The sequence below is a fragment of the Athene noctua genome, chromosome Z, assembly GCF_965140245.1.
Source record: "Athene noctua chromosome Z, bAthNoc1.hap1.1, whole genome shotgun sequence".
Classification (NCBI taxonomy): Eukaryota; Metazoa; Chordata; class Aves; order Strigiformes; family Strigidae; genus Athene; species Athene noctua.
This window is the reverse complement of record NC_134077.1, coordinates 64,251,938-64,276,494: the sequence shown is the minus strand read 5'-3', so window position 1 is coordinate 64,276,494 and position 24,557 is coordinate 64,251,938. Positions and strand designations below refer to the sequence as shown.

At 35.6% G+C, this 24,557-nt stretch overlaps 1 protein-coding gene across 1 annotated transcript in view; it reads left to right on the top strand.

Moving 5' to 3' along the window:
- CNTLN (centlein) overlaps positions 1-24,557 on the top strand; it is a 199,441-nt gene that overhangs the window by 137,092 nt on the left and 37,792 nt on the right. The window contains exons 14-16 of the mRNA XM_074931653.1: positions 277-451; positions 3,514-3,607; positions 4,256-4,479. Coding sequence (XP_074787754.1) covers positions 277-451; positions 3,514-3,607; positions 4,256-4,479 — 493 coding nt within the window. The remainder of the gene's footprint in view (positions 1-276; positions 452-3,513; positions 3,608-4,255; positions 4,480-24,557) is intronic.

Here is a 24,557-nt window from a genome sequence, read left to right as displayed (position 1 = left end):
CTATCCATTAAGAAGCAAATGAAGACTCAGACCTCTGTGCGTTGTAGATTGAGATTCCATTTGACAGAGTAGAACTTGATAAGACTGTTTCAGAGATTCCTTATTTATCGTATTTGTAAACATCTGTTGAATAAGTCAATTTAGCACTGTTTGAAATTTATATTACCTTATCTTCTTTCTTGCATGCGTTATTTTCTGAGTACTCAAGCATTGGCTGTTGGGAACTTTTAACGTTTACCTTTGGTTTGTCTTGTTTTCCTGAATATGCTATTTTAGTGACTCTGAAGTACCAACTTCTGAAAGTTTGCCAACAGTGATTATGAAGACAGTTCAAAACACTGATCCACTGACAGATAGAAGTAAACAACAGGGGAAAAAGCAAATACAAGGTAGTCAAAAGCCTTGCAACCATGTTCATTTAGAAGGCAAAAACCAGTGGTATAATAAAAAGGTATGTAATAGTACTTGGTTTTTTCTCCTGTGCAGTGTTGGAGTTTGATAGTTAGTATTATCACTGCTGTTCCCTTCTTAATTAATTCGACTTGTGTTTTAAACTGAAAAGAAAATGTGCTTCCAGATATTCAGTGAATAGTTTTATTATCATTTAGAATATTTTTTGAAGTAAGTATTGAAAAAGTATTGAAAAAGTATTTGGCGGGCCTGTCAGGAGCGCAAAAGATGATTAAAAAAGCTAAAGCTGCTGTAAGCTAGTCCTGCTTTCTCATAGTCTAGACAAAGACTGCTGCAGCCATCCTGTTAAACTCTGTCCATCACAAAAGCCATAAAGAACAGGGTGAACCCATAACAAGGAAGCAGCAACATCCCCTCCTCCCCTCTAGCAAAATGATGTCCTGGCTAATCAAGCATGAACATTTCTCAGTTCATTTAGAATGTGCAGAAAGAGTTGTCTCATCTTAGAAAGATACTTTTGATTCTGTCCAGGAGTTTCTATCTAGAGAAAAGGGTGCTTTAGCATGCTGCTTAGCCCATTTACATTCATTGTCTGAGTATTTGAACCCCTTGTCGCATTCCTAACATCTGTATGCTGTTTTGTCAAAGAGGAGGGCCAGCTGGTCATTTTCAAAGTCTTTAGAGGCTCCGTACAATCTATGACAGACAACTCATTTTTGGACTTTTGAACAGTGTCTAATATTTATTCCTTCCTGTGTTTACCGAAATAAATCACCTCAGTTCATGGAATTTAAAACACCAGCAGATATTGTTGTTTCTTAGATTAAGAAAAAAAATACTGAAACACTGAACAACTTTCTGCTGTTGGAAAACTAGCTTGAAATTCTGTTATGTATGGTGGTATAATAAAGAGTTTAAAAACAGATATATTTTATTAGTCTCCAAAACTTTAAAGAAAATACAAATTCTCTGTTATTCTTGATTATGTTTCCATCAAAAGATCTATTTTTCTGGCAGAAGAGCTGAAAAAAAGATAAATTTTTCTGCAACCATCTGTTGGTATAGAATACACAGTATGAGCAGGTGCACATGTTATATGTGAAAATCTGACAGATAACTCTTGTTATCTCCTGCTGCTCCTAAGTGAGTATATACAAGGCAGGGAATCCAGGAGGCTTTGCTGTCGCTTGGTAGTGTAGACACAGCCAGCACCTCTCCTGTTTTTCTATGTTGTATGAGCTCTCTTCCTACTGGAAAGGACAAACACAGATATATTTTGATACACATGCGTAACAGACTGGTGCTCTTGGAGCATACACAGCAAGCATCCCAAGAGCCCTAAGCAGGTAAATATGGTTCAGCAGAAGTCCCCTGTTGCAGAGGCTTGTGTATACAGAAGATAGTATTGCAAAAAGGCTTAGTATTGACAATTGGGAACACCAATTTTAACAGAAATCTTAAATCCTCCAGAGGATTTAAGGACACTCCAACTGGGTCATGGTATTCTCATACAAAGAGAGGCTAGACAAATCTCCTGACTCATGAGCTATGCCTGGTGTTGGAGATGAGCTTATTTATGACACAAGGACTTTCTCAGTTTTGCCCCATGCAGTATAAATGTATAAGACCCCGTGCAGTGTCAGGAGAGTAATTGACACTCTCTTACAGCTCATACATTTGTCAGAGCTGTGGCCTGGAGTGGATGTCTTCATCTATTTTGCCCATCATCTGTTGAGAGCTGTTTTCTGTAGCATATAATCACCATTTCAGACAAGCATCAGTCATCCAATTCCATGTCTTCAGTGACTGTAGGATCTTTGCATCATACTGATAAGGTCTGAGTACTGGTTTCCATTGTTGTCTTTATGACATGGAATAAAATAATTAAAAGACTTCTCAAAGGAGACAGACCTACAAGAGCTTGACCTTTGTTTTCTTTGCTTTGGTTTTAGTCTGAAAAGTTGGCACTTATGTTTCTTTTCTTTTTTTCTAGCATATCCAATGGCCCCATCCTTCAAATAATGCAATGATTTCACGAATCTAGAACCAATGGCTAAGCTATCCTACAATGTCAGTAATTTGTTCAGTGCATTTAGTAAATGATATGTTGCTGTTTACTCTTTTCACTTTGACGAAGAGCTATTTTCATTTTGAATATTTCCAGATACATGGTATCACATAGAAACTGAGAACTTAAGACTTAAAAAACTAGATAAATGTTAGAGAGTTCCAGAATAAAAGTGTTTCAGAATATACTAAGCATTTCAGAGACAGGGAAATAGTACTTTGATTTTGGAGTAAGCCGTGTTCTGGCCATTTTCATTTTACATATTGCAAGCAGCATTCTTCTTCAGTCTCTGCTTTTGTCAGTGAACATTTGACTGGTTCTAGAAATAGAAGATTTTTCAAATCAGATATTTAAAAGACATGCAGCTGACTTTTGTTAAACCCTGGGCAAACACAGGGATTGTATTTGCATGTTCACAGAATCACAGAATCATCTAGGTTGGAAAAGACCTTGAAGATCATCTAGTCCAACCCTTAACCTAACACTGACTGTTCTCAACTACGCCAGATCCCTCAGCGCTATGTCAACCTGAACATATATATTAATATATTTTCATGTATATTCATGCATCTTCCAGTTACAGCTCAATATTCTAATCTGATATTCCTCCTTTTGAACTAGTAAGTCTGCTATTCCTTTTAATTTTCACTTAAATATCTTGAAAAATAGGATATTATAGGCTTTCAAGTAATATACACCATCTTTTTTCCTACAAGTAAATTTGTATCTTATTAAAAAAAAAAAAAATGTAGGCATTAACAGACACTTCTTTTTTTTCTGGGATTCTTTGGAAAGGGTTATGATTTACCCGTAACAGTTCTTTGTGTTTTCAGCATCTGATGGGAAAGACAGAAATTTGTAATCTTTGATGGCTGATGTTGCAAGACTGGTTTTCAAGTTTAAATTGCTTAGAATTGCCTGTATTATTTGAAGTAATTTTTGTTGTTTCAGTTTAAACTGGAAGACTTTGGAGTATTGTGATTGGTGTGCCATAATGGAGAGTCACTAGCTTGTGCTTCTCTTCTTTTATTTAGGGCCATTCAAAGAAAAAACACCTAGAAAAGTTACATTCCAAGAGGAGAAAGATCTGCTGTTCCATAACATCTTATCCATTAATTCTAAGCAAAGGTAGGAATATTATGGGGGTTTTGCCAACTTCGTAAATGAGATTGACAAAGCATTCCTGCCTGGTATTCCAAAACCTCTTCTATATATTACACAAACCCACTTACACGCTGTTACAGGATTTGGTTGTTTAAATTTGAGTAAGTATATTTTCAGATTTAGCTCATTATTTTATAGTAAAATTGTATAAAAAGTGGCTGTCAAACAGCATCTTTTTGCACAGTTAAAATACACTCTATTTTTACTAAGTCTCACTTACTGAATCTATTGACTGAAATAAGGCTTTTCACTACCTTATGTTCTTGTTTGTCTCTTGTAGCCACCACAGCCAATGAAACAAAATTAACTGTATTTTGTCTTGGACCTTAAAAAAAAATGATGTTAACAAGATGCTGAAGCCTTTATTTCCGGAAATACCAATCAGAAACTTGAGCCACATTTAACTTTCAAGTCTTTGTTGAGTTTTCAGTGTTGGCACTTTGGAAAAAAAACAACATAGAGCAGTTACAGGTTAATTGAATTAATTTACCAGTTTGTTCACTGAGAAATACTTTAGGGGCTAGAACGGTGTTTTGAAGGGCCAAAGAAAAATCAGAAATCGTCTTAGTTATGATGATCTGTCAGTTTACTAACATGCCATTTTATGTTTAGTCAACAGAACAAAAAAGAGAAGTACCATTGTCCGGAAACCAGGCTACTCTGTTACTCTACTGCGGGAAAGAATTAAGTCACTGCAGCAGCAGATAACTGTTTTACAGAATGAAAAGAAGACAGCAGTGTCTTCTCTGAAGGGATTTAAAGAAATGAACGAAAAACTAACAACTCAGCTACATTTGGCTGATCAGAGACTTCAAACTAGTAAAGTGACCATAGAGGTAAATACTTTTCATTATGGTGTCTTACAATGTTGAGTTTAATTCTGTTGTAATTCTTTGACATTTTCATAACTTTAATTTTTCTCCCTTAATTTCTTATGATCAAAATTATGAAATGTTATATAGTAACATGCTTTATATGAAATTCTGAATCAGTTATTATGTACAAATGATATTGTGGCCTGATTTACTATTGTATCAACAGAATTCATTAATCCTTCTGAAAAAGAAGTGGTCCTCGTGCTGACATTTTACCTGCTTTCAAATGGGTGAGGGAAGTTTCACTTCTAGCCAGTGGTCTGGGAGCTTTCCTGAGAGTCTGGTCCATCCACATGAACTATCACCCATTCCTCCATGAATAACAACCACTTTTGGAGAGACCAACTGTCTCTGAATGCCCCAAGAGTGGAGTGCTCAAGGCAGTTGGAGTTTTCTTCCAAAAGGGACTCAGACCAGTTCCATATCTTTTTATCCCATCTGTCTCTGTCAAGGTGGAAAGCTAGAGAAGAAGATTTATGAAAATAGAGACTAGTAAACTGTTTGGTTAACAGCCCCAAAAATGCCAGCTTTCTTCTCTACTTCAGTCTTCGTTCCTACTTAATCCTTTCCCATACTATTACTCCTCTCTGGTTTTCCCCATTCTCATTTATATATATGTATTTTGTGTTAATCTATATGCAGCTCCTCAGCTGGAATTCTTTTCTATTCATACTGTAGTGATTGGCCTGCCCTTTATAGAGCTGAATCAACAAACACTTTTGCAGTAATTGTCTCCTGTTGGTCACACACACATCCTGCTTCCAGAATTATAGTGCTACAACAGATGGACTTGCTGGAAGGAGGCAGACATTAAAAAAGAAATCAAATCCCCTCCCCCTCAAACTTCTCTACATTTCTGTCTTTGCACAGAAGGCAGAAAGCAGTATCAGGAGCAGCACTTTTCACTTTCTTAGGGCTGGGGAACTGCTAATTTCTGAAGAAGGGAAAACTGCATTTCTGTTACTCATTTTGCATAACTATGTATGTAATGTAATGTTCAAAAAGAGTTTCCAAGGTCATTGGAACCAACGGAGATCTGCCTATCTCACAAACAGTATCATAATGTAAAGTTTCATGGACAATATGAACTTCACGGAGAATTACATGTGTTAATTTAGGTAAAATATTCTGCTTGCTCAGACATTTTCATGATTTGCCTTCCTAGAAGACTACACCTTAGGTATCCATAGGAGATAAATGTGAGAAATAAAATTTAAAAAGAAAAAAAAGAAAAAAAAAAGGGTAAAATTTGTGCCAAGATAAGTGCTGCTGTAATGTAAAAGACTGACTGAAAGCAAAATAGCATGATCTTAAAACTAAACCCGTTTTCTTTGGCTCAGTTTTTCTGGAAAGTTTGAAAAAAAATGGTCACTGGTCTATTTAAAGGGTGGTGCATTCTAAGCAGAAATAAATAAATGTTGTTGCAGGTACTCAAGGAAAAATCTTTATTAGGCATGCACATTTTTTTCCTTCTCAGCAAACAATTCAAATTCCCTTTCTTACAACTAATTACTCTTCAGGTGCCATACTAGTGCTACCAAGTGGGAAATTTAAAGCAGAGGCTTGGGCTACTTGCCAAATGAAAATTAAGGAGGTAAAGAACCTACACAGTCACTGCAGGATACACACATGTTTTAGAGAGAGGACCATGATTCAAACAGATCAAATGGTTGTATAGCACACATTTGTGTGGAGTTTTATGTGTTTTTTATAAGAAATACTATCTAGAAGTGAAGTTTTAAGATATTTCAAGGGAAACGACATTTTTAAATTTTTTTTTTCACTAGAAAGAACAATGTTGTCATTGTTTCTTTCAATACTTCTGTTACTTCAGATTTTAGAATTTTCTTGCACAGATAGAAAGTAAAAAGAAGCAAATGAACCATGAAAAACAAAAGTATTGAGACAATCTCTGGATTTAGGGAGACTTTTAAACAATTCAAGGGTGTAAAAATTACTAATAACCAAAAATAAGCTTCCATATGTAATCATAAAGTTCTAAGTAATCTTATATTAACAGTGAACTTATAATAGTGGACTAAGGTACGTATAGCATTCTAGCAACTGTAAACATTAACTTCATGGCTTGAATAAGATGCTATGTTGCCTGAATTTCATTAAGAATATCAGTCCATTAGCAGATAAGGGCAGATATTTGTGCAGTTAGTCCTTTGTTGTTATCCCCAAGTATTCTAGTGCTAGAAAATCGACTCTAGATCTAAGATTTCAATATTGCAGATGTTAATTTTGCAGCAGATTTTGCAGTTCATACAAGGAAGGTATGTCTGACATAAGGACTGTCTGATACCTGTTGATTTTCAGAATGTCTGTATGTGTATGATTTTGTGTATTTTTCTTGAAGATCCACACAGATGTGTATGTATTTATAAATATTTGTCTATCTGCTTGTAGGACTTCAGAATGCTAGATTCAAGTTCTTTTTTTGTTTGGCCTGATAAACTCTTCACAGTAATGTAAATTTCTTGCTTTGTTTTGTTTCTATTTTTACATATTTCTACAAAAATGAGTGTAAAGTGACTGCATATGCAAGAATCAAAGCTTGCATTCTCCAAGAATTCACATCAACACTGAGTCAAGACTGTCTGTACAGAAGTACAGTAGTTAAATTTTGCTATCAGTGTATAGAAATCACACCTAGAGCTGATAATTAATGTAGATGTGAAGGGATTTAGTGTTTCCTTATTTTCTTAGAAAAATGTCTGAAAGGAATTGTTGGAAAAATCCAGGAAATTTTTTTTCTAGGGTTTATTCCCGTCTCTACTCATTTCTATCACTAAGTGGCTGCTTATAAGAGTGTATTTACTCCATACAACAGAGTAATTATAATTACATTTATGCAGTAGGTGTCATTCTTGTTGTAAAAGTTCAGACAAAGTATATTGAATAAGAAATTAAAATGATAAGCAGGTTAAGTCATTAGTGCTTATCTTATTCATGTCAAGGCCATTCACACATACACTGCTCAAAAGTACTTTTGCATCAGTTCTCCAGTGTTTCTCAGGTGATGTTACAGGAAAAACTGCAGTTCTTAATGGAACACCATAGGCATTTGCAAAGTGCCTGGGTAAGTCTACTTCAGCAGGAGACCCAAATTTCAAACAATGGGAACAAGTCAACCTGTCAAATGCTGAAAGATCCTTTGGAGAGAATAATGTGTAGGTTTAAGGAAAGTTTTTCAGATGCATTTCTGCAGATATGTAACAATGTTTTTGCTTAATTGGCAAGAAAATAAGCTTTTTTTGTCTTTCTTTTTTCCTTTCTTGAAGCCTCTGCACATTTTAGCTGTTACTCAGCCTAGGTTTTTTTTCTGATAGCATTTTAAAAATTGTATCATAGAAGCATAGAACGATTGGAGATGGAAGGAACCTCAAAAATCATCTTGCTCCAATCCCCTGCCATGGGCAGAGACACCTTCCACTAGCCCAGGTTGCTCAAAGCCCCGTCCAACCTGGCCTTGAACACTGCCAGGGAGGGAGGGGGCAGCCACAGCTTCTCTGAGCAACCTGTGCCAGTGTCTCACCACCCTCACAGGAAAGAATTTCTTCCTTATATCTCATATAAATCTACCCCCTTTCAGTTTAAAACCATTACCCCTTCTCCTATCTCTACACCACCAGAGAAAATGTCCCTCCCCATCTTTCCTGTAGCCCCCTTTAAGGACTGGAAGGCTGATATAAGGTCTCCCTGGAGCCTTCTGTTCTCTAGGCTGAACAACCGCAATTCTCTCGGCCTGTCCTCGCAGGGGAGGTGCTCCAGCTCCCTGATCATCTTCATGGCCTCCTCTGGACCTGCTCGAGCAGGTCCGTGTTCTTCTTATGTTGGGGCCCTAGAGTTGGACACAGCACTGTGGGTGGGATCTCACGAGAGCAGCAGCCCAGGATGCAGTTGGTTTTCTGGGCTGTGAGTGCACATTGCTGGCTTGTAGTCAGTTTTCATTAATACTCCCAAGTCCTTCTCCTCAGGGCTGTTCTCAATCCACTCGTTGCCCAGCCTGTATTTGTGCAGGGATTGCCCTGACCCATGTGCAGGACCTTGCACTTGGCCTTGCTGAATGAGGTTTGCACAGGCCCACCTCACAAGCCTGTCAAGGTCACTCTGGATGGCATCCCTTCCTTCCAGCCTGTCGATGGCACCACAGAATTTGAAAGAATTTAAGTTAAGCGTAAATGGTAATTTTTACAGATCAACTGTTCAAGAGATTACTGATACATCGGTAGTATATGCAGGAGTACTGACTTTCATATATAGAAGAAGTAGAGGAAAAAAAATTAAAACCAGAGCTGTTGTAATGCTCTCATCTTTTAATAGATAAAAATAATAAGAATTTAATTTGGTTCTGATCTGCTCAGCAATGTCCCCTTCTATTCTTGCAGGGCACATTTAAGTCTGGAAAATCTTACTAGTAGTCATCTTAAAAATAAAAAACCTAAATATTTAACACTTTCATCAGACTTAGTGCAAAATCATCTCTGCAACTGTCTACCTTTGGCACAGAAGGTAATGAAACAATCAAAGAATTCTGTGAAGCTGTTTAGGAAAAGTCTGTTCTCAAAAACATCAGAAGAAATTAGCTTTCTCCCACCTCTCGTTCTTTAGAACCATACAAATTATCCTTTCCTAACTGCTTTGAATAGGGGTGTTAATTTGCAGGAACTATAATCTTTTGGACACATTATTTGAAAAGAAGTAAAGACAGTTTCTCAAAAATATTTAAAAATCAAAATGGCAGATTTTCTGTTCTACTTTTTCTTAAAATACAGCAGAAGTGGAAGGTAGACCAGAAGGGATAGAGGTATGGTAAAACAGGATATACTGCCTGACCTTTCCAGAGTTTGCAAATACAGTCTAAGACAGCAGAGGTTTATCTAATAATTAAACTAAACTATGTGCCAATATGAGACTGAAGTCTTCTCAAAATTTAATTGGTTGTGAATTCTGTGGTTTTTTTCTTCTGAGGTCACACTGCTGTTATCATTGGGTATACATGCCTTGAAGAGACCTCTTTGCTGGCACAGTAGGTAACTCAAAACACACCCCCAATCAATGTATTCTTGAGACATTCTTCCTGGACTCACCACAGTGTTCCAGATCTGAACAGCCACATTAGCTGTAGTAGGAAAAATTGTCTGTATTTTATTTCAAACTTAAATTTTAGGGAATTTAAGTTCAATTTCTGGGCCCTCTCTGTAGTTTTTGAAGGCTTTGAGTTGACAATATTGAGAAGAATAGATTCTGCTATAATGTAGTTTTATTTGAGCTTTGCTGAGCCTACTAAATTGTAAATCACACTATGATGTCACACTTATAAAGGCTAGAAGCAGAGATGGACAATGCAGTGTGATTCTGTGAGACGAGAATTCACGTCTTTCAAGTCTTATTCCAAAATTCTGTCTGGAATGAAACATGATAATAGTTAAATATGTTCAAACTTTTTGGTTACCAAATAAGGAAATCTCTATAATATAATTTTGCCTCCGGTATACTACTGATTCAGCATTGCTGCTGATACAAAACAGTTTTCAAATTTCTGTTTTCTATTCTATCAGAGAAGTTGACTTGGAAATAAAATGAGGAATTGCCAAATGGTAAACATGAAAATAACTGCCCTTTTAAAATATATCGACTCCAAAATTTTTTTTATTATTTATTTTTATAGCTTTGCTGCATTGAAAACTTACGGCATCCTGAAATCAGTTCCGTTAACAAAACTACACTGTAAAATATATTTATCGTGAAACTGTGCTGTCATTACAAAACAAAAATAAAGCAAAATACCTTTTACATTTATATTGATCTCTGAAGAAAAATTACAATAGACCTATTGAATTATTGATGAACAGCAGTTGAAGTACATTGCATATAGGAAACGAGTCTCATTCATAAATTAAAGAGAACAGTTGGCATGAACTAGAACTGCATTGCTGTCAGAATGAAATAACTTAGAGATAGGTAAATTCTAGAAAAATTTAAAGAAAAAACTGTGGAGAGTACATGAAGTTCATAGAATATACTTACAATCAATATGATTTATATTGCTGTATCATATAGAAATCCTGAAAAAGTATACTTCTATATTAAAAGCAAGAACCTGTATCATAAGGATTAGCATGTTCTTTAATGTTACAAATAGAGATAGTATGCATATCTATACACATATCTGATATATTTATATCTGATAGTGTAGTCCAGTAATAGAATATACTTGTATGTATTTTACAGTAAACACTGGAAGATATCATCCTGTAACTTTTACTTTATGGATTTCGTGTGATATGTAGTGGATTTTTCTTCACCTTCCCTGCGATCTGATCAAACTTTCCTTGTGCATTGAATCTTATTTTATTATTAGACAAAAGAATAGAACTCAGTTGCAGGTTTTTTTCCCCAAAACTCCCTGAGTAAGATACTATTTGAGGCCTGGAAAAGCTCAATAAATACTGTCATAATAGGATTTTCATTTTTGCTCAAAGAAACATCTTCAATGAATTCAATGTGATCTGCTCGTTTAATTAAACCTAAGCAGAGCGCTAGACTGGCTTTCTGAACCATCTCTAATATGTAAAGTTCTGTGGATAATATTTGTATTTTTCAGATAATATTTATTCACCATCAAATCTCACTGCAAAAAAATCCATTAGTTTGGGAATAATTATTCATATGTAGACCAGAGATTACGTTCGAGCTCTGGCAGTATGATTTTCTCATAGATTGTCAAGAAAACCAGTTTGGGTTGCAATTGAATCAGTACTCTTATACTTGTTACTGGAGTGATCCGTGAATTATTCATTATTAGTAACTACCAATATTCACTATGAAAGTGACTTTACTAACCGCTTTATGCATGTGCTTATTTCTGCTGAATTCAATGAAATTTCAACACATCCTGGCTATGGTCGTAAAAGTAAGTTTTATTGGCTCTAGTCTTGAATATAGACCTCTCTGTGGTGAGACATTATTTTGTGTTTTGAACTTGCTGGGAAAAAATTACGATAGAGGATGTAGCTGCATAATTTTTTTAATATTGTATGATTTAGTATTCTGATAGTCTATGCAATAACACCTCTGTGTACCATTATATATAGGTGCTACTAAAATGCAAGAAATAGATGTGTTTCTATCAGCCATATATCCTACTTGGAAGTATGAATTCTCTCCCCTTGTTTGCAGTTGTCTGTTTTATGATTGATTTTAACCTAACAGTCCCTCTTTTCTCTCTTTCCTGGCCTAGGTAAAGGTTTTCCTGATTATGTTCTTATGAAAAGATTTCAAGAGTCATAAGAAATTGGGGAAATACTTTTTCATTCCATTATGCTATGAACATTAAGTGAGTTGATTCTCCTGCACTCTCCTAATGTACCTTTTTACCTTAATTTCCTTTGCTTCTGTCCTATCTGTTAAATAAATTTCCCTCACTGAAGTGAGGGAACATAAGATTGGCGGAGCAGGGTGCACAGTATGGTTAGCAAGGTAGGTGCATGTAATAGGTGAATCAGTAAGAGATGCTTCTGTTCCTTATTTGAGGAGCTGGATTTCCTAAGAAGATGAAGGAGCAGGGTCATGGGATTGCAAAAAATGGCTCTCTGACCTGAAAGTATCCAGAAGTCTTATCAGCACATCTGTTAATTTTTATTGTGTCCCCTTGTACAACAGTGTTTGACAAAAGATTAAATTCCAAAAATTATCTTCATTGTGATTGATTTTACTTAGTATTTGGATTGGAGCTAACCACTGACACATGGAACACAGTATAGACTCAATGTCTCAGTTCATGCCTTAAGGTTAAACTGGTGCATATAAGTACCATTTAATCATTTTCACTAGCTCAGAATCTCACGTACCATGAAATTAATTTTTCAGTTGATCCCTCACATGAATGATAACATTATTTTTTTCCTCAAGATAATGGTTTACACCTTACATGTCTATTGTATTTGGATATACTATGAAATATATGACAATCTTTTTGCTGTTTGTTTTAGAGGTAAAATCTTTCAATCATTTTTTAAAAATTAGTGGCAATGTAAAAAATCCAAGCTAGTGCAAGAGGATATCTTCAGTCATTGACAACTATTCTAAGCTTTAAATCATCCACCACAGGCTGACTGAAAAGTATAGATCATTATGACCTCACAGTGTTTTTAATGAGGAAATCATTACATCATAGTGGAAACCAATACATTGCTCAAGTTTGTGTTGAGTGCGGCTGAATGACTGTCTCCTGAGAACCAGGGACTCTGAAGAAAAATGAGAATCTTAGCAGGTAATGAGCTGAGCATGAACTCCCATTGCAGTTGTGAAAAACACGAGTGCAGTCCTTGAATGAATAAAGGAGAGGCTATATAACAGGAGCAGAGAGAATATGTTTTCTTTCACTTGGCATGATTTCACTGCTCCTAGAATGCTCTATGTAGCTCTAATACCCAGAATCCAAGAAAGAGAATGGTGGATATAAGAAGCATTTGATGAAGACTTTTAAGAAGGATTTTAAAATATACCATTCCAGATAACATTTTGAGGTTTTCAGAGAGGAGATTAAAAGGTAACTCAAGTTTAAATACTGAAGAAAAATAAATTTGCTTTTAGAGTCTTCAGTCTAGCAAAGGAGGATTGAAAAAAAGATTTAACAACACAGAGCTGAAACAAGATAGAATCATCCTAGGTGTGAGATCTCTAACTTTTGTCACTGCAATTGACCGTTGTCAACTGGAGTCAGAGAACTGCAGTGATACTGGACAATTAATCCGGAAGGGAAGAATTAGGGAGAAATAGCTGCTTGTGGTTAGCAGTGGGCAGTCTTTCTGAAGTGAACAAAAAAGTCTGTTCTGTAGGAAGCATGAAAAAAATAGAGACAGGAAGAAAGGTAATTTTAATGATTTGAGCTGAATTAATGAAAAGTACTTCGTAGAGCACAGGAGAGCAACAGTATTTTTGTGATGAAACCCAAAATCCATTTAATAGTGCTGTTGAGAGATGTAAACATGAATGATAAATCGAAGTCAAACCGATGTTTTATAAGGGTCTAACTGAAGCCAAGGAGGGGCGTCAGAATGATGTTCAAACCGGGTTATACAGAGGAGAAGTTCTGAGGCAGAGGAAGAAGCCATCACCACTCAAGACATACAAATATAGAGTCATGGCACAGGGAAAATGGATAATAAAAGAAAGGGAGCAACCTAAAGGAAATGAATGTTCCACAGTGTGCAACAGGAACATAAGAGATGAGTCTTTATCAGAAGAAATGCAAAGAGAAGGAAAAATAGCTTTTGTGGTGTAATGTACACAGAATTTAGGATTACATTGTTCTGGTACAGCTCTTTAGAGTTGCTGATTGCAGATAGGATGCGTAGCTAGGTAAGGAAAATTCAGAAAAGAAAAAGATAAATAATCACGTTCGGTTCATATTCAAAATTCAAATATTTGTTTCATATTCTTTTGTCTACCTGTAAGGTTGAGTACAAGGAAACAGTTTTTTTCATGAGGTAGTAGTGAAATATCTAAAGAAGAAAGCTTTTCATTTTAATTGGGTTCATAGGGACAGATTAATATTTTTGAGTCAAAATCTTGATAAAGGACTCAGGTTGAGATATTTTGTTAACAGACTGGCTTCCAAAGAATAAAACTACTTATGTTTTAAAGTGTTGTTTGCAATAGAAACTCTGGCAGAAGAAAGAAAGCTAAATTTACTATGAGAAACAAATGAGGGAAAGGCATTCTGATAGTATTTTCAATTAAAAATCTACAGGTGCTGCACTTTCTTGAAAACATAAGTTTTGCAAGCTCTGTTACTAAAAATGAAAGTTAAGATAATGGTGCTTGGGTTTGTGTGTGTGGTGGAGGTTTTTGGTAGCAGAGGAGGGGCTACATCAGTGGCCCCTGTGAGAAGCTTCTTGAAGCTCACCTGACTCCAGGTTGGACCCACCTCTGGCCAAGGCTGAGCCAGTTAGCGATGGTGGCTGCGCCTCTGCTATAATGTGTTTAAGAGGGGGAAGCCGGGAGGAGGAGGGTGGAGTTGTGAGGAGGAGTTATGAGAAGGACACCTATGCAAATACCACGGTCAGTGGAAGAAAGGAGAAGGGAGGGAGGTGCACTGGAGCAGAGACCCCCTTTGTATCCTGTGGTTAGAGGTCAGGGCTGCCCCCACTGCCAGCCATGGAGGTCACCAGGGGAGCAGTTGCTGACAAGCGGCCTGTGGGGGGCCCCACCCCAGAGCAGGTGACTGCGCTCGAAACAGGCCGGGACTCTGTGGGAAGAAGGCAGCCCTGCTGGTGTAGCTCGACACTGGGAGGACTGCAACATACAGTGAGGACCCGTGCTGGAGCAGCACAGGAAACGTTGCAGCCTGTGAGAAGGACTCATGTTGGAGAAAGTTTGTGGAGGACTGTCTTTTGTGAGATGGACACCACGCTGGAGCAGGAAAAGAGTGTGAGGAGTCCTCCCGCTGAGGATGAAGGAATGGCAGGACTGACTGCACCCCCTATTCCCTGCCACCTGTGCCACTTGAGGGGAGGAGGAGGTAGAGAAATTGGGAGTAAAGCTGAGCCTGGGAAGAAGAGAGGGGTTGAGGGAAGGTGTTTTTCAGATGTGTTAATGCTTCTCACCGTCCTACTCTGTCTGTTATGTGTTGTGATTACTGTCTGAATTTAATTGATCTTTTCCTTACCCTAAGGAGTCTGTCTTTTGACCATTACCGTAATGGATGAGTCATTACACACACACACACAGACACACACCCTTATCTTGATTCCCAAGACTTTTGCTCTGTTTTCTCCTTCCCATTCTTGAGAGTGAAGGGGGGAGCGAGTGGCTGCTTGGTGTTCAGTTGCCGTCTAAGCTCAAACCATGACAGATAATCAAAGGAAATCTAAGTAGTAGGAGACAAATTTCCGTTGTTTCCTTAGGAAAGCCTATACTGAGGCCTGGAAATACAGGTAGTACATGATGATTTACAGTCTCAAGAGCACTACATGGAGTAGTTTCCCTGAAGAAGGGAGAAGTCTGATGTTCTGTTTTTAGTGAATGTAATTTTGATAAGAAGGAATTACGTAAAGCTCAGAGTGCATTTTATTGCAGCCCATTGTCATAAATATTGTGTACACTTCAGAAGGTACTTGCATCTTACAGTAAATTCTTCAAAAGATTGTGGATATTGCATTGTTATGTGTTTTTATGTTTCTGTCAAGAATTGTAAAATTAGTCTCATTTCCATTTTTCAGCTGCTGCCTTGTGATATTTGTTCTTACTTTTCATAAAAAGGAGTTAAAAACTTCGTTATAGGTACAAATACATATTTTCTTATTTACATATACTCACAGTGTATCTCTAGACTTGTCTTTACACTGGCAGCTTTTCTAGTAGACATCCTGTGTAGAGTATTCAGTTTATATATGTCAGATCCTCAAGGGCCATGGCTTTTGCCAGATGAAGCACTTTGGATTTTGAGGCTGATGAAACACACTGCTATTATTGATCTGTGCATGACACAGCCTGTCTCTCTGCTGGCAGAGTGTAGCAACATTTATCCAGGAATTTGTGAAATGTCACTCGGATCATGTTCATAAGGTAAACTGTGCAAAAAACAGGATCCAAGCTGAGAATCTATGAGGAATTAGACGTGACTCTTACTCCTTCTTTCTATCTTCTAGGTCAGCCAAGTAGTATTAGTTAAAACAATTGTCTGTGTTTTGTAATACATGTTGAAGAAAGTATGATTATCATTAGGAATGCCCTGTACAATGTAGTCACACTGTTGTATTACTCAGTTTTTTAAGTCATTTGGGAGAACAGTATTTTTAGTCAGTGAAAGTGATCTAAACGTTGCAAGTCTGTAATTTCTGTTTGTAACAAAATTATGGCCTCCTATAGCTCTAATCAGGAAGCTCTGCTTACATTTTCTAAAGAATTTTAACTTTTCTTGCTTCACTTTGCCTGTAGAGATGTGTGGCAATACATGTTAAGTTCTCCGTAAGCAATAGTGGACAGAAAGGGTGCGTGACCGTTTCTACACATAAAACTGCCAAGTACTGATATTTACGTGGTTTACATCTTTATAAATTATGATTGAAAATAAGCTGTGCATTTTTGTATCAAAAACATGTCATGTAAAAAATAATGATGACTGAGGTAAATAATGAAAATGCGATCTTCCATATACTATTTATGTGTCTGTAAAGAATCAAACATGACTCTTCCAGATGTTTTTATAAGTAGTGTTTCAGCAGTAGACTTGCTCTTATCTGCAAATGGATGTTGCACCTTCTCGTTAAAAAAACATTGTTTTAACATGAAAAAAAGACACAAAAAGCTGAAATTCTTAATTTTCATTTTCTGTTTCTAAACTGGTTATAAACAATTAGAAAGTTAGTCATGAAGGAAAAATACAATTTTTGTGATATTTGCCAACATTTTTCAATTTTAAACATTAAAATCTTTAGAAAAGTCTCTAGATCATTGGATTTAAAAATCAGTTAGTAGTTATAGCATAAAGAATTGGGTTTTATTGAAGTTAAAGATTTGAGTTTGGCTATCTTGAGGGTTTTTTTCCCCAAGTGTAATAAGGATTTTCTTTTATTTCTCTAAGATAATTTCTGTAGTTTGAATTCCACAAGGCCAAACCAAGGTTTAAATGAAATATCACATGTGAATGACCACTGAAATGTACTTAGTCTCTACTTTTAGAATGTTTTTCCCACAGTGGTACATAAAAATATAGTAAGCCAAGAAGGGAAAAGTTGTTGGCCATGAAAATATATTTGCATACATGATGCATATCTTTTTACATGTTATCCCTCCTTTTACAAGATTGACATATGTGAGATGCAAACTCATGAGTTATGGAAAAAGTCAAAATTATGCTTGCTTGGTTGGTCTTTGGGGGGTTTTTATGGCTTGTGAATATGTGTGTTTATTTTTCAAATGTCCACAGGTTGGTGTATGCATCTCAGGAACATGAAGATGGTATCTCATAGCATGAAGGCTACCTGTTTGTCAAATCTACCCCTCTTCATAGTAGAACCATTGCCACATTGCTAGCTTGTTAGGCATTATTTCTTACAGAGCATTTCACAGAGGACATTTATTTTGCTACTTAGCAGCATTCAGGCACTCTGTGAAATACTGTATCTTGTTTTGGGCACCATGCATAAAATACAATTATTGTAAGAAAGGAGCAAGAATTCTAAGGTTTTGAACATATTAACTATGAGAAAAGTTTGAAGGAGTATAATTAATGTTATCTATAAATTAATACATCAATGGTAAAGGAGTGCAATAGCCACCTTCTGATGTGTAAAATATTGTTTAAAAGGGCTAGCGATCAGTTTGTGCTTCCATATCTTTTAAGGAGAATAGATTTAATTTTTCAGGGAAGGTGATTTATCTGTAAGGCAAATTTCCTCTCTTAGGGCACTGAAGAACTGAAGAAGGCTGCCAGAAGAATATTCTCTGTAGTTAAACCAAAATTTTCCAGAATAATCTACTTATAATGTACTAAATTTAATGTATTCTTGACATCATTACCAGTCTTTCTATTGTAGCAATTAATTTTTTTGTCCTCGTTCTCGAATGGAAGCACTCTTATTTTTTAGGTAAGTAGCACAGGAAAAATACCTTAATACTGAAAATTTGAACAATGGATCTAGCAGCTAGTCCTTGCAAACTTTTACTCCTTGGACACCAAGTTCTCCTCTATCCAACTTATTATTTTTGGTTTCTAGTAAGGTGTATCAGTGATCAGAAACCAGGACCATAACATCTCCCACATCTTGTCCTTGGGGGAGGAATGTCAGAAAGAAACATACTTGGTCCTAGAGTTCTTTAGAACTCTCCCAGATTTCAGAAGGGGAATCTTCTCCTTCACCAGTTCATCGCTGTTAGGGCTTCTGCAAATCACCAGTTTGCTGTGTTTGACCCTACTTCTTACCCATCCCACACGGAGATTTCTTTGTCAAGTTTGTTGCACAAAGGGAATTGGCATTTTTGTTAAAACTTGCATCTTACTCCAACTTTCTCATTCCCACAATCCTTTGTTTGAGTGTATATGTTCAGAGTTAATGCAGATGCTCTGTTGTCCTGGCTACTGTCTTTTACTACAGAAAGAAACTTCAGAAAACACATCTACAGCCAGGAGTACAAACCAGAAGAGTATAGCCTTTCTCATCACTTCAACAAGAAAAATGTATGCGCCTTCAGACTGCATTCGGTATGGTTTTGGTCTTTCTAGGCATAAAGGAATAGGAGTCAAGAACTGAAGTGTCTTCAACAGAAGAAAAGCAAAGGGTTACAACTAAGACTATTTCTGAGACAAAAAAATGGTATCTGGGAACTGCACCTGAGATTCCGTTTTTAACATCGTTAACTACAACATTCCCTCATTGGGATTGTCTTCATTTGTCTCTGCCTTAGGCCACAGTTGTTGCACACAATGAGTACAGGCTCACAGGATTCTTTGACATGCCTACAGAAGTTAGGCACTATTACTCTTCTTGTAGTCCTAAGGGAGGAGTTTTTGTGATTTTGAAGCAATGTTTGTTTGCCTGAAGTGCCTGGACTTCATGGACTCAGTTACTTCTAGAGGAGGTAGAAGAATGTTTATACTTCCTTACCAATGCTTTGTACCATCTCATTTGTTCACCTGAAGTTTCATTGGCAGTTAATGAGGGTAATAATAGACTGTTCCCATAGCTTGTGTTATGTTCAGGTTTATTTTGCATCGCTCTAGGCTACCTTTGATAAGTGTGTCAAGAACTTCAGTTTCTTTCTTGGCAATGGAGACTGCATGACTAGCCAAAGCATTTCCTCATAAGATTCCACAGGCACTGGAAGAGGATTTACTGTTTGGTGGCTGAACTGGTCTGTCTGTGTAGAGTTTTCTGTTCATTCATAGATTCAGAGGTAGACCTGTGGTCTTTAGGGTGTTATGTGCACCAAAGAGAAATGTGTGACTTTGTATATACTCTTATCTCAGTGAAGCAAGCAGAAGAGAATGAGGGAGGTACTAAGAGACAGCAGCTGTAGATCTGGTTCAAGGTGGGACATTGAATTGCACGGGTTAGGCACAACTACAATGTTGTCCTCAAACTATTCATGTATGTGAAAATAATTAACTGCCCAAATGAGTCATAATATTGATGATAATCATGGTAAAGGGAAAATATATTTGATTTTATACATTAGGCTAGAACACAGCTTTTTCTTGTGATGGTCTCTTCAGCTATTAAGTAAGTAATGTAAGGAGTACTTTACCCTAAACTGTTCATTTATGCCCGTAATTTTAGAAAAGGTTCCAATGATAACATAAATTACAAATAAAATATAAGACTGTGAGGGTTAATTGACAGGAATCTAGGCATGAATTACCACTTTAATTTATATGCAGTATATTCTAGTGCTAATTTTCAAATGCAATTCATGGTTTTGAAAAATATCCCTGTCTTTGCATCCTCCTCACAATGTCTATCATCAGCTTCCTCGGAACTGGCTAGCAATATACCTTTCTTTTCTTAGATAGAAACCTAAATAATACATTAATATTTGTATAGTATCACCTTTATATGACTAGAAAAATTCCAGGTTTTTTACCTTTTTGTTATCCAACTCTTTATTGTGTACTTGTGGTTTTGACCTGCTCTATGAGAACATTGAACTTCCCCAGTAATTATATTTGTTAATACAGTTTACACTTAAAATGTTTTGCTTTTACACAACTGTCTACATTTAAAAAAATCAAAAAAGCTTCTGAGGACATTTTTTTCAGCTTTGTTGGTATCTGAAGCAGTTACAAATGAGATGTTTAATAATTGTATCAAATTAAATATAGACTTATCTTTATAAATGTTTTGTTCCTTGAATATTGCAACCGACTTCTGAGAATAGCTCTGATGTATGTAGTTTTTAGTAATTTTTACCTGAAAATATTTATGTCACTTCCTCAGACCCTTCTGTCTTTCAGACATGTTTTCTGTAAATTGGCAGAAAATGGCCTTTAACAGTTGAAAAGTTGAGATTTAAGCAAATGAAAATAATATATAAAGAGGAGGCCAGAGTATGGGAGATGGAACAGCTTTCCCTACAAGCACAGAATCCCTGCCCACTTACATTTGAGATGCAGAAGTATTTCAATAGAAAATGGTTCACTCTCTAAAACAGATGGAAATGAGGAGAGGTTAAATTAATATTTCACCATTCTTTTAGCTGTTTTGTTTCTTTATTACTAATACAATATTTTAAAAATAATTTTAATTTTTAAAGATATAAAGCTTATATTCTTTGGAAATAAGAGGGTAAATCAAAAGGAAGTTTAGAAACAGTCTTTAAATAGCATTTTCATTTTGGTTTCTCTCTATTTTATGTGAGCTATACGGAAAACAGATGGAAGCATTATTAATTTTTTCCCCCAATGAGTTTTAGTGCAGCATATTTGTATGTGTTATCTGAAACATATGAATACTTAGTATTGCTGCTGTTAAATTCGTAATGAGTTGTAGGGATTGTGAAATTCCCTGACTGGCTCTCATGCAAGTAGTTCATTTGCAGTGCTTAGATGTGTTAAGATTAAGCAGGGGGAATATGGCAAGCACTATCCCTGACCCTAGATGAAAAATTCAAATTTCTAGCTTTATGAGTTTGCCCCAACTCTCGTGTTTGGTGAGAATCAGATAAATACTGAGTAACTCTGCAAAAAATCTTGCAGTAAAACCTGGTCCTGACTATAAAAGATTGCATGGATTCCACATCTTATATTGAAAATCTGTTAGGAAGTACAAAGGCTTGGAAATACTAAGGCAAATTTTATGCATCAGATGGAAGTCTTTGTATTTAGCAATACTTAAATGTGCATAGGCATGGTAGGTGTTGGAATACACAAGTTAACTTGAGTTTAATTAACTTGTTTAACTGAATAGCAATGGTGGGTACATGGAAACTTTTGGACTTCAGCCACATCTTCACAACTGGCTTGCTGTAACATTCAGATATTTTCAAGTGGGACAAAGTGTTGTGAAATATCTCTGGTTATATTATAATTTTTTTATTTAATTGTAGTAAAACTTACATAATGTACCATTTTGTGTTTGTGTAGATATTAATACTTCAGATAAGTTAAACTAAGTAAGTAAGATCTAGTATAATATACTGTAATCTTAAATAATTTTAAAGAAATACTAACTTTTTAAGTTCTGTAATTTTTATCTGGAAATGTTAAGACCTTATAGGCAAGGTCCTGTACATCTGTATATTCTGACAGTTTGCATCTCCACATTGGAAAATCAATCCCCACAAAAATTAAAGCACACAGTTGTGATCATGTAATTGATCATAATGAAACTACTTCTATAATCAATGTTACATACATAGTTAATAGTCCTTATATTCCTTTGAAATTTGCAAGGACAGATGGAATGCTGCATCTGCTTTACTACAAAAACAAGATAATGTTCTTAATATGTACAGAAATTAGTCATGGGATACAGCAATATTTACTCTGTATGAGTAAATGAAAGTGATAGAAAATGCAAGCTAAAATGGAATTGCTGCAGGTCAAAACCCTCATATTTGAATTGGTGTTATCATTATACAGAGAACATATTTCAGAAGCATTTTCATCGTTTTAAAAAAAAAATGTTACTTATACTAAGTTTTTTTCTTATTTTCCATAAATTATTTGAAAAATCATTGGTTGCATAATGTGCACATCTGTACTCAGGCTTGTCTGTTGTTTATAACAGCAGATGATTTCTTGGAGAATTTGGCCCAGAATGTGTTACTCCAGTTCATTTATACATGAATGTTTATGTGTTTCTTTAGAATAGATGTATGTGTTCTTGTCTTGATCTATGTGGCATTATCATTCCTTACAAAAAGAAAAAGAGAAATCAAAACAAAATTTAAAATGGACCAGTCTGCTGATTTTATTGATTTTATTTTTGTATTATTTCATAAGATGCTCTAGCCAGATCAAATGTTGTAAATCTAATCTAAATTGTAGAATAAATTTAGCTATAAATTAGCTGTAAAATATCTGAATTAAAATTAACAAGTAAAACATTTGTTTATGAAGTGGTATACAGTAAATAGCCCTTTATAAGCAATGATTACTCTGATCAGTACTAGCACATGATTAAGAAGATATTCAAAGACTTTGGTCAGAGTGTTTGTTAGTGATTGCAACTGTATTCCCAATAATAGATGAATTTATAATTTGTATGTGTGAAAGAGCCATTCTGTAGATAACAGTGTAAACATTGCTTTTATAAAGCTGATGAACTGCAATTGTGTTACAGTGACATTGTCAATAGGATAACTATGTTTTTCTTTAGTAAAATACTTGAGATGAGAAATACACCTTTTAACTGCATGCTGATATCTGTATTTCTCTGTTGGGAACTAATTTAAACACTTCATGAGAGATTGACATTTTCAGTGCCTTAAACATCCTTAAAAGCTGCTTTGTTCGTTGCAAACCATATTTAGTATGACCTCCTAATAATGTAGCACACCTCAAGTGTCATGCCTGTCTTTACTGCGCACATTGGAGCTGTGTTCATCTATACTAGACAACTGCGCTTCAAGGAAAGATTTTTTTTTTCCTTGATAGGCAATTAGCAGTAATTAGGAAGATTCACTTCAATAAGATGTCAACATGAGATTGTTTAAAAAAGTTTAATGTCAGTGGCTTTAAAAGAGGTTGTTTTTTTTTTTTTCCTGACACATAGGTATGGCATGTGAAACATGAAATGTTAATTTAACTTTTCTGCTTATTATTCATGTACAATATTATTTTGTCATTCAGATACTACACTGACAGAGTGCAAAGGGTGTTAAAATAGTGCTGCTAGAATAAAAAGAGGATTAATCTACCATTGGCCAATTAGCCAAAGGGTACTTAATGGTCTCTAAAGGCTACTGAAGTCTAACTAGCTAAAGCACTGGCAAAAAGTCCTCTATATTACCTTCATTTACTTGACATTTTGTGAAACAGTCAGCTGCTGATAACTGCATTTTGCTGTAAAAAAATTAAAACTCAGTGGTATAGTAAATTTTCCTAAAATTTCAGAAGAATAAATGACAAATAACTTCTACATTTTATAACTTTTTATTGGATTTGGGGGTCTTTGTTTCAATTTAGGGATTAGATATTAAGTCACCAAAGACTTCTGTTTCGTATTTTGTCTTCATGGCTAGAATACTAAGTAATCAACCACTTACAGCACTTGCATGAAAAAAACTTTCACTGAGGATTTGGAGTTATTTTCCTTTTCTCTATATGATCACATTAAGTATGCAGCACAGTTGGCTTTTTAGTCTGGTGTATATATTTTCATATTTTCTGATAGCTACATACCATCTTTATTAATTTTTCTGTGACCCATCAGGCAGAGTAGGTTTTGATTCAAGAGAACAAAACAGGGTCAAGATTAGGAGGATTGACTCTAAATTTTGCCTTGGATATTGTAAATAGGTTTATCGTTATGTTGTAATAACATTTGCTAGAGTATGTAAAATCGTAAATAAGTAACTCTGTGCTTGCAAATATATTTTGAAAAGTTCTTTCATGGTTTGTATGTGCAACAAGTACTGCTTATCTTGTATATTTTTCATGATCAAGCTAAAACTGCGAGAAAATAGCATTCTATTTAAAACATTCAGCTGAGCAGTGTTAGATTTTAAAATAGAACTTGGTGTACAGGAGCTGTATATTTTAGCAAATGTATTTTATTACCTACTGTAGCAAAGTTTCTTAGAGAAGAGGAGGAATATGTTGACTTTGGGTTTCTTACAGGTGTCTCTATGTATATTGTAATGTTTTCATCTGCCAGGATTTTAGGATGGGAAACTTCATAGCAAATATGATTTTTACACATCTACAGGTATTAGTTGGATTAAAAAATGAATAATAAAATAAGGTTATGTCATTTCTTAAAATGGGCTTCAAAAATACCTGTACATCCTATTTTATCATTTTGCCTGAAATATATTCTGTATAATATACCCTGCAATATAAATATATGGGATCGTGTACACCA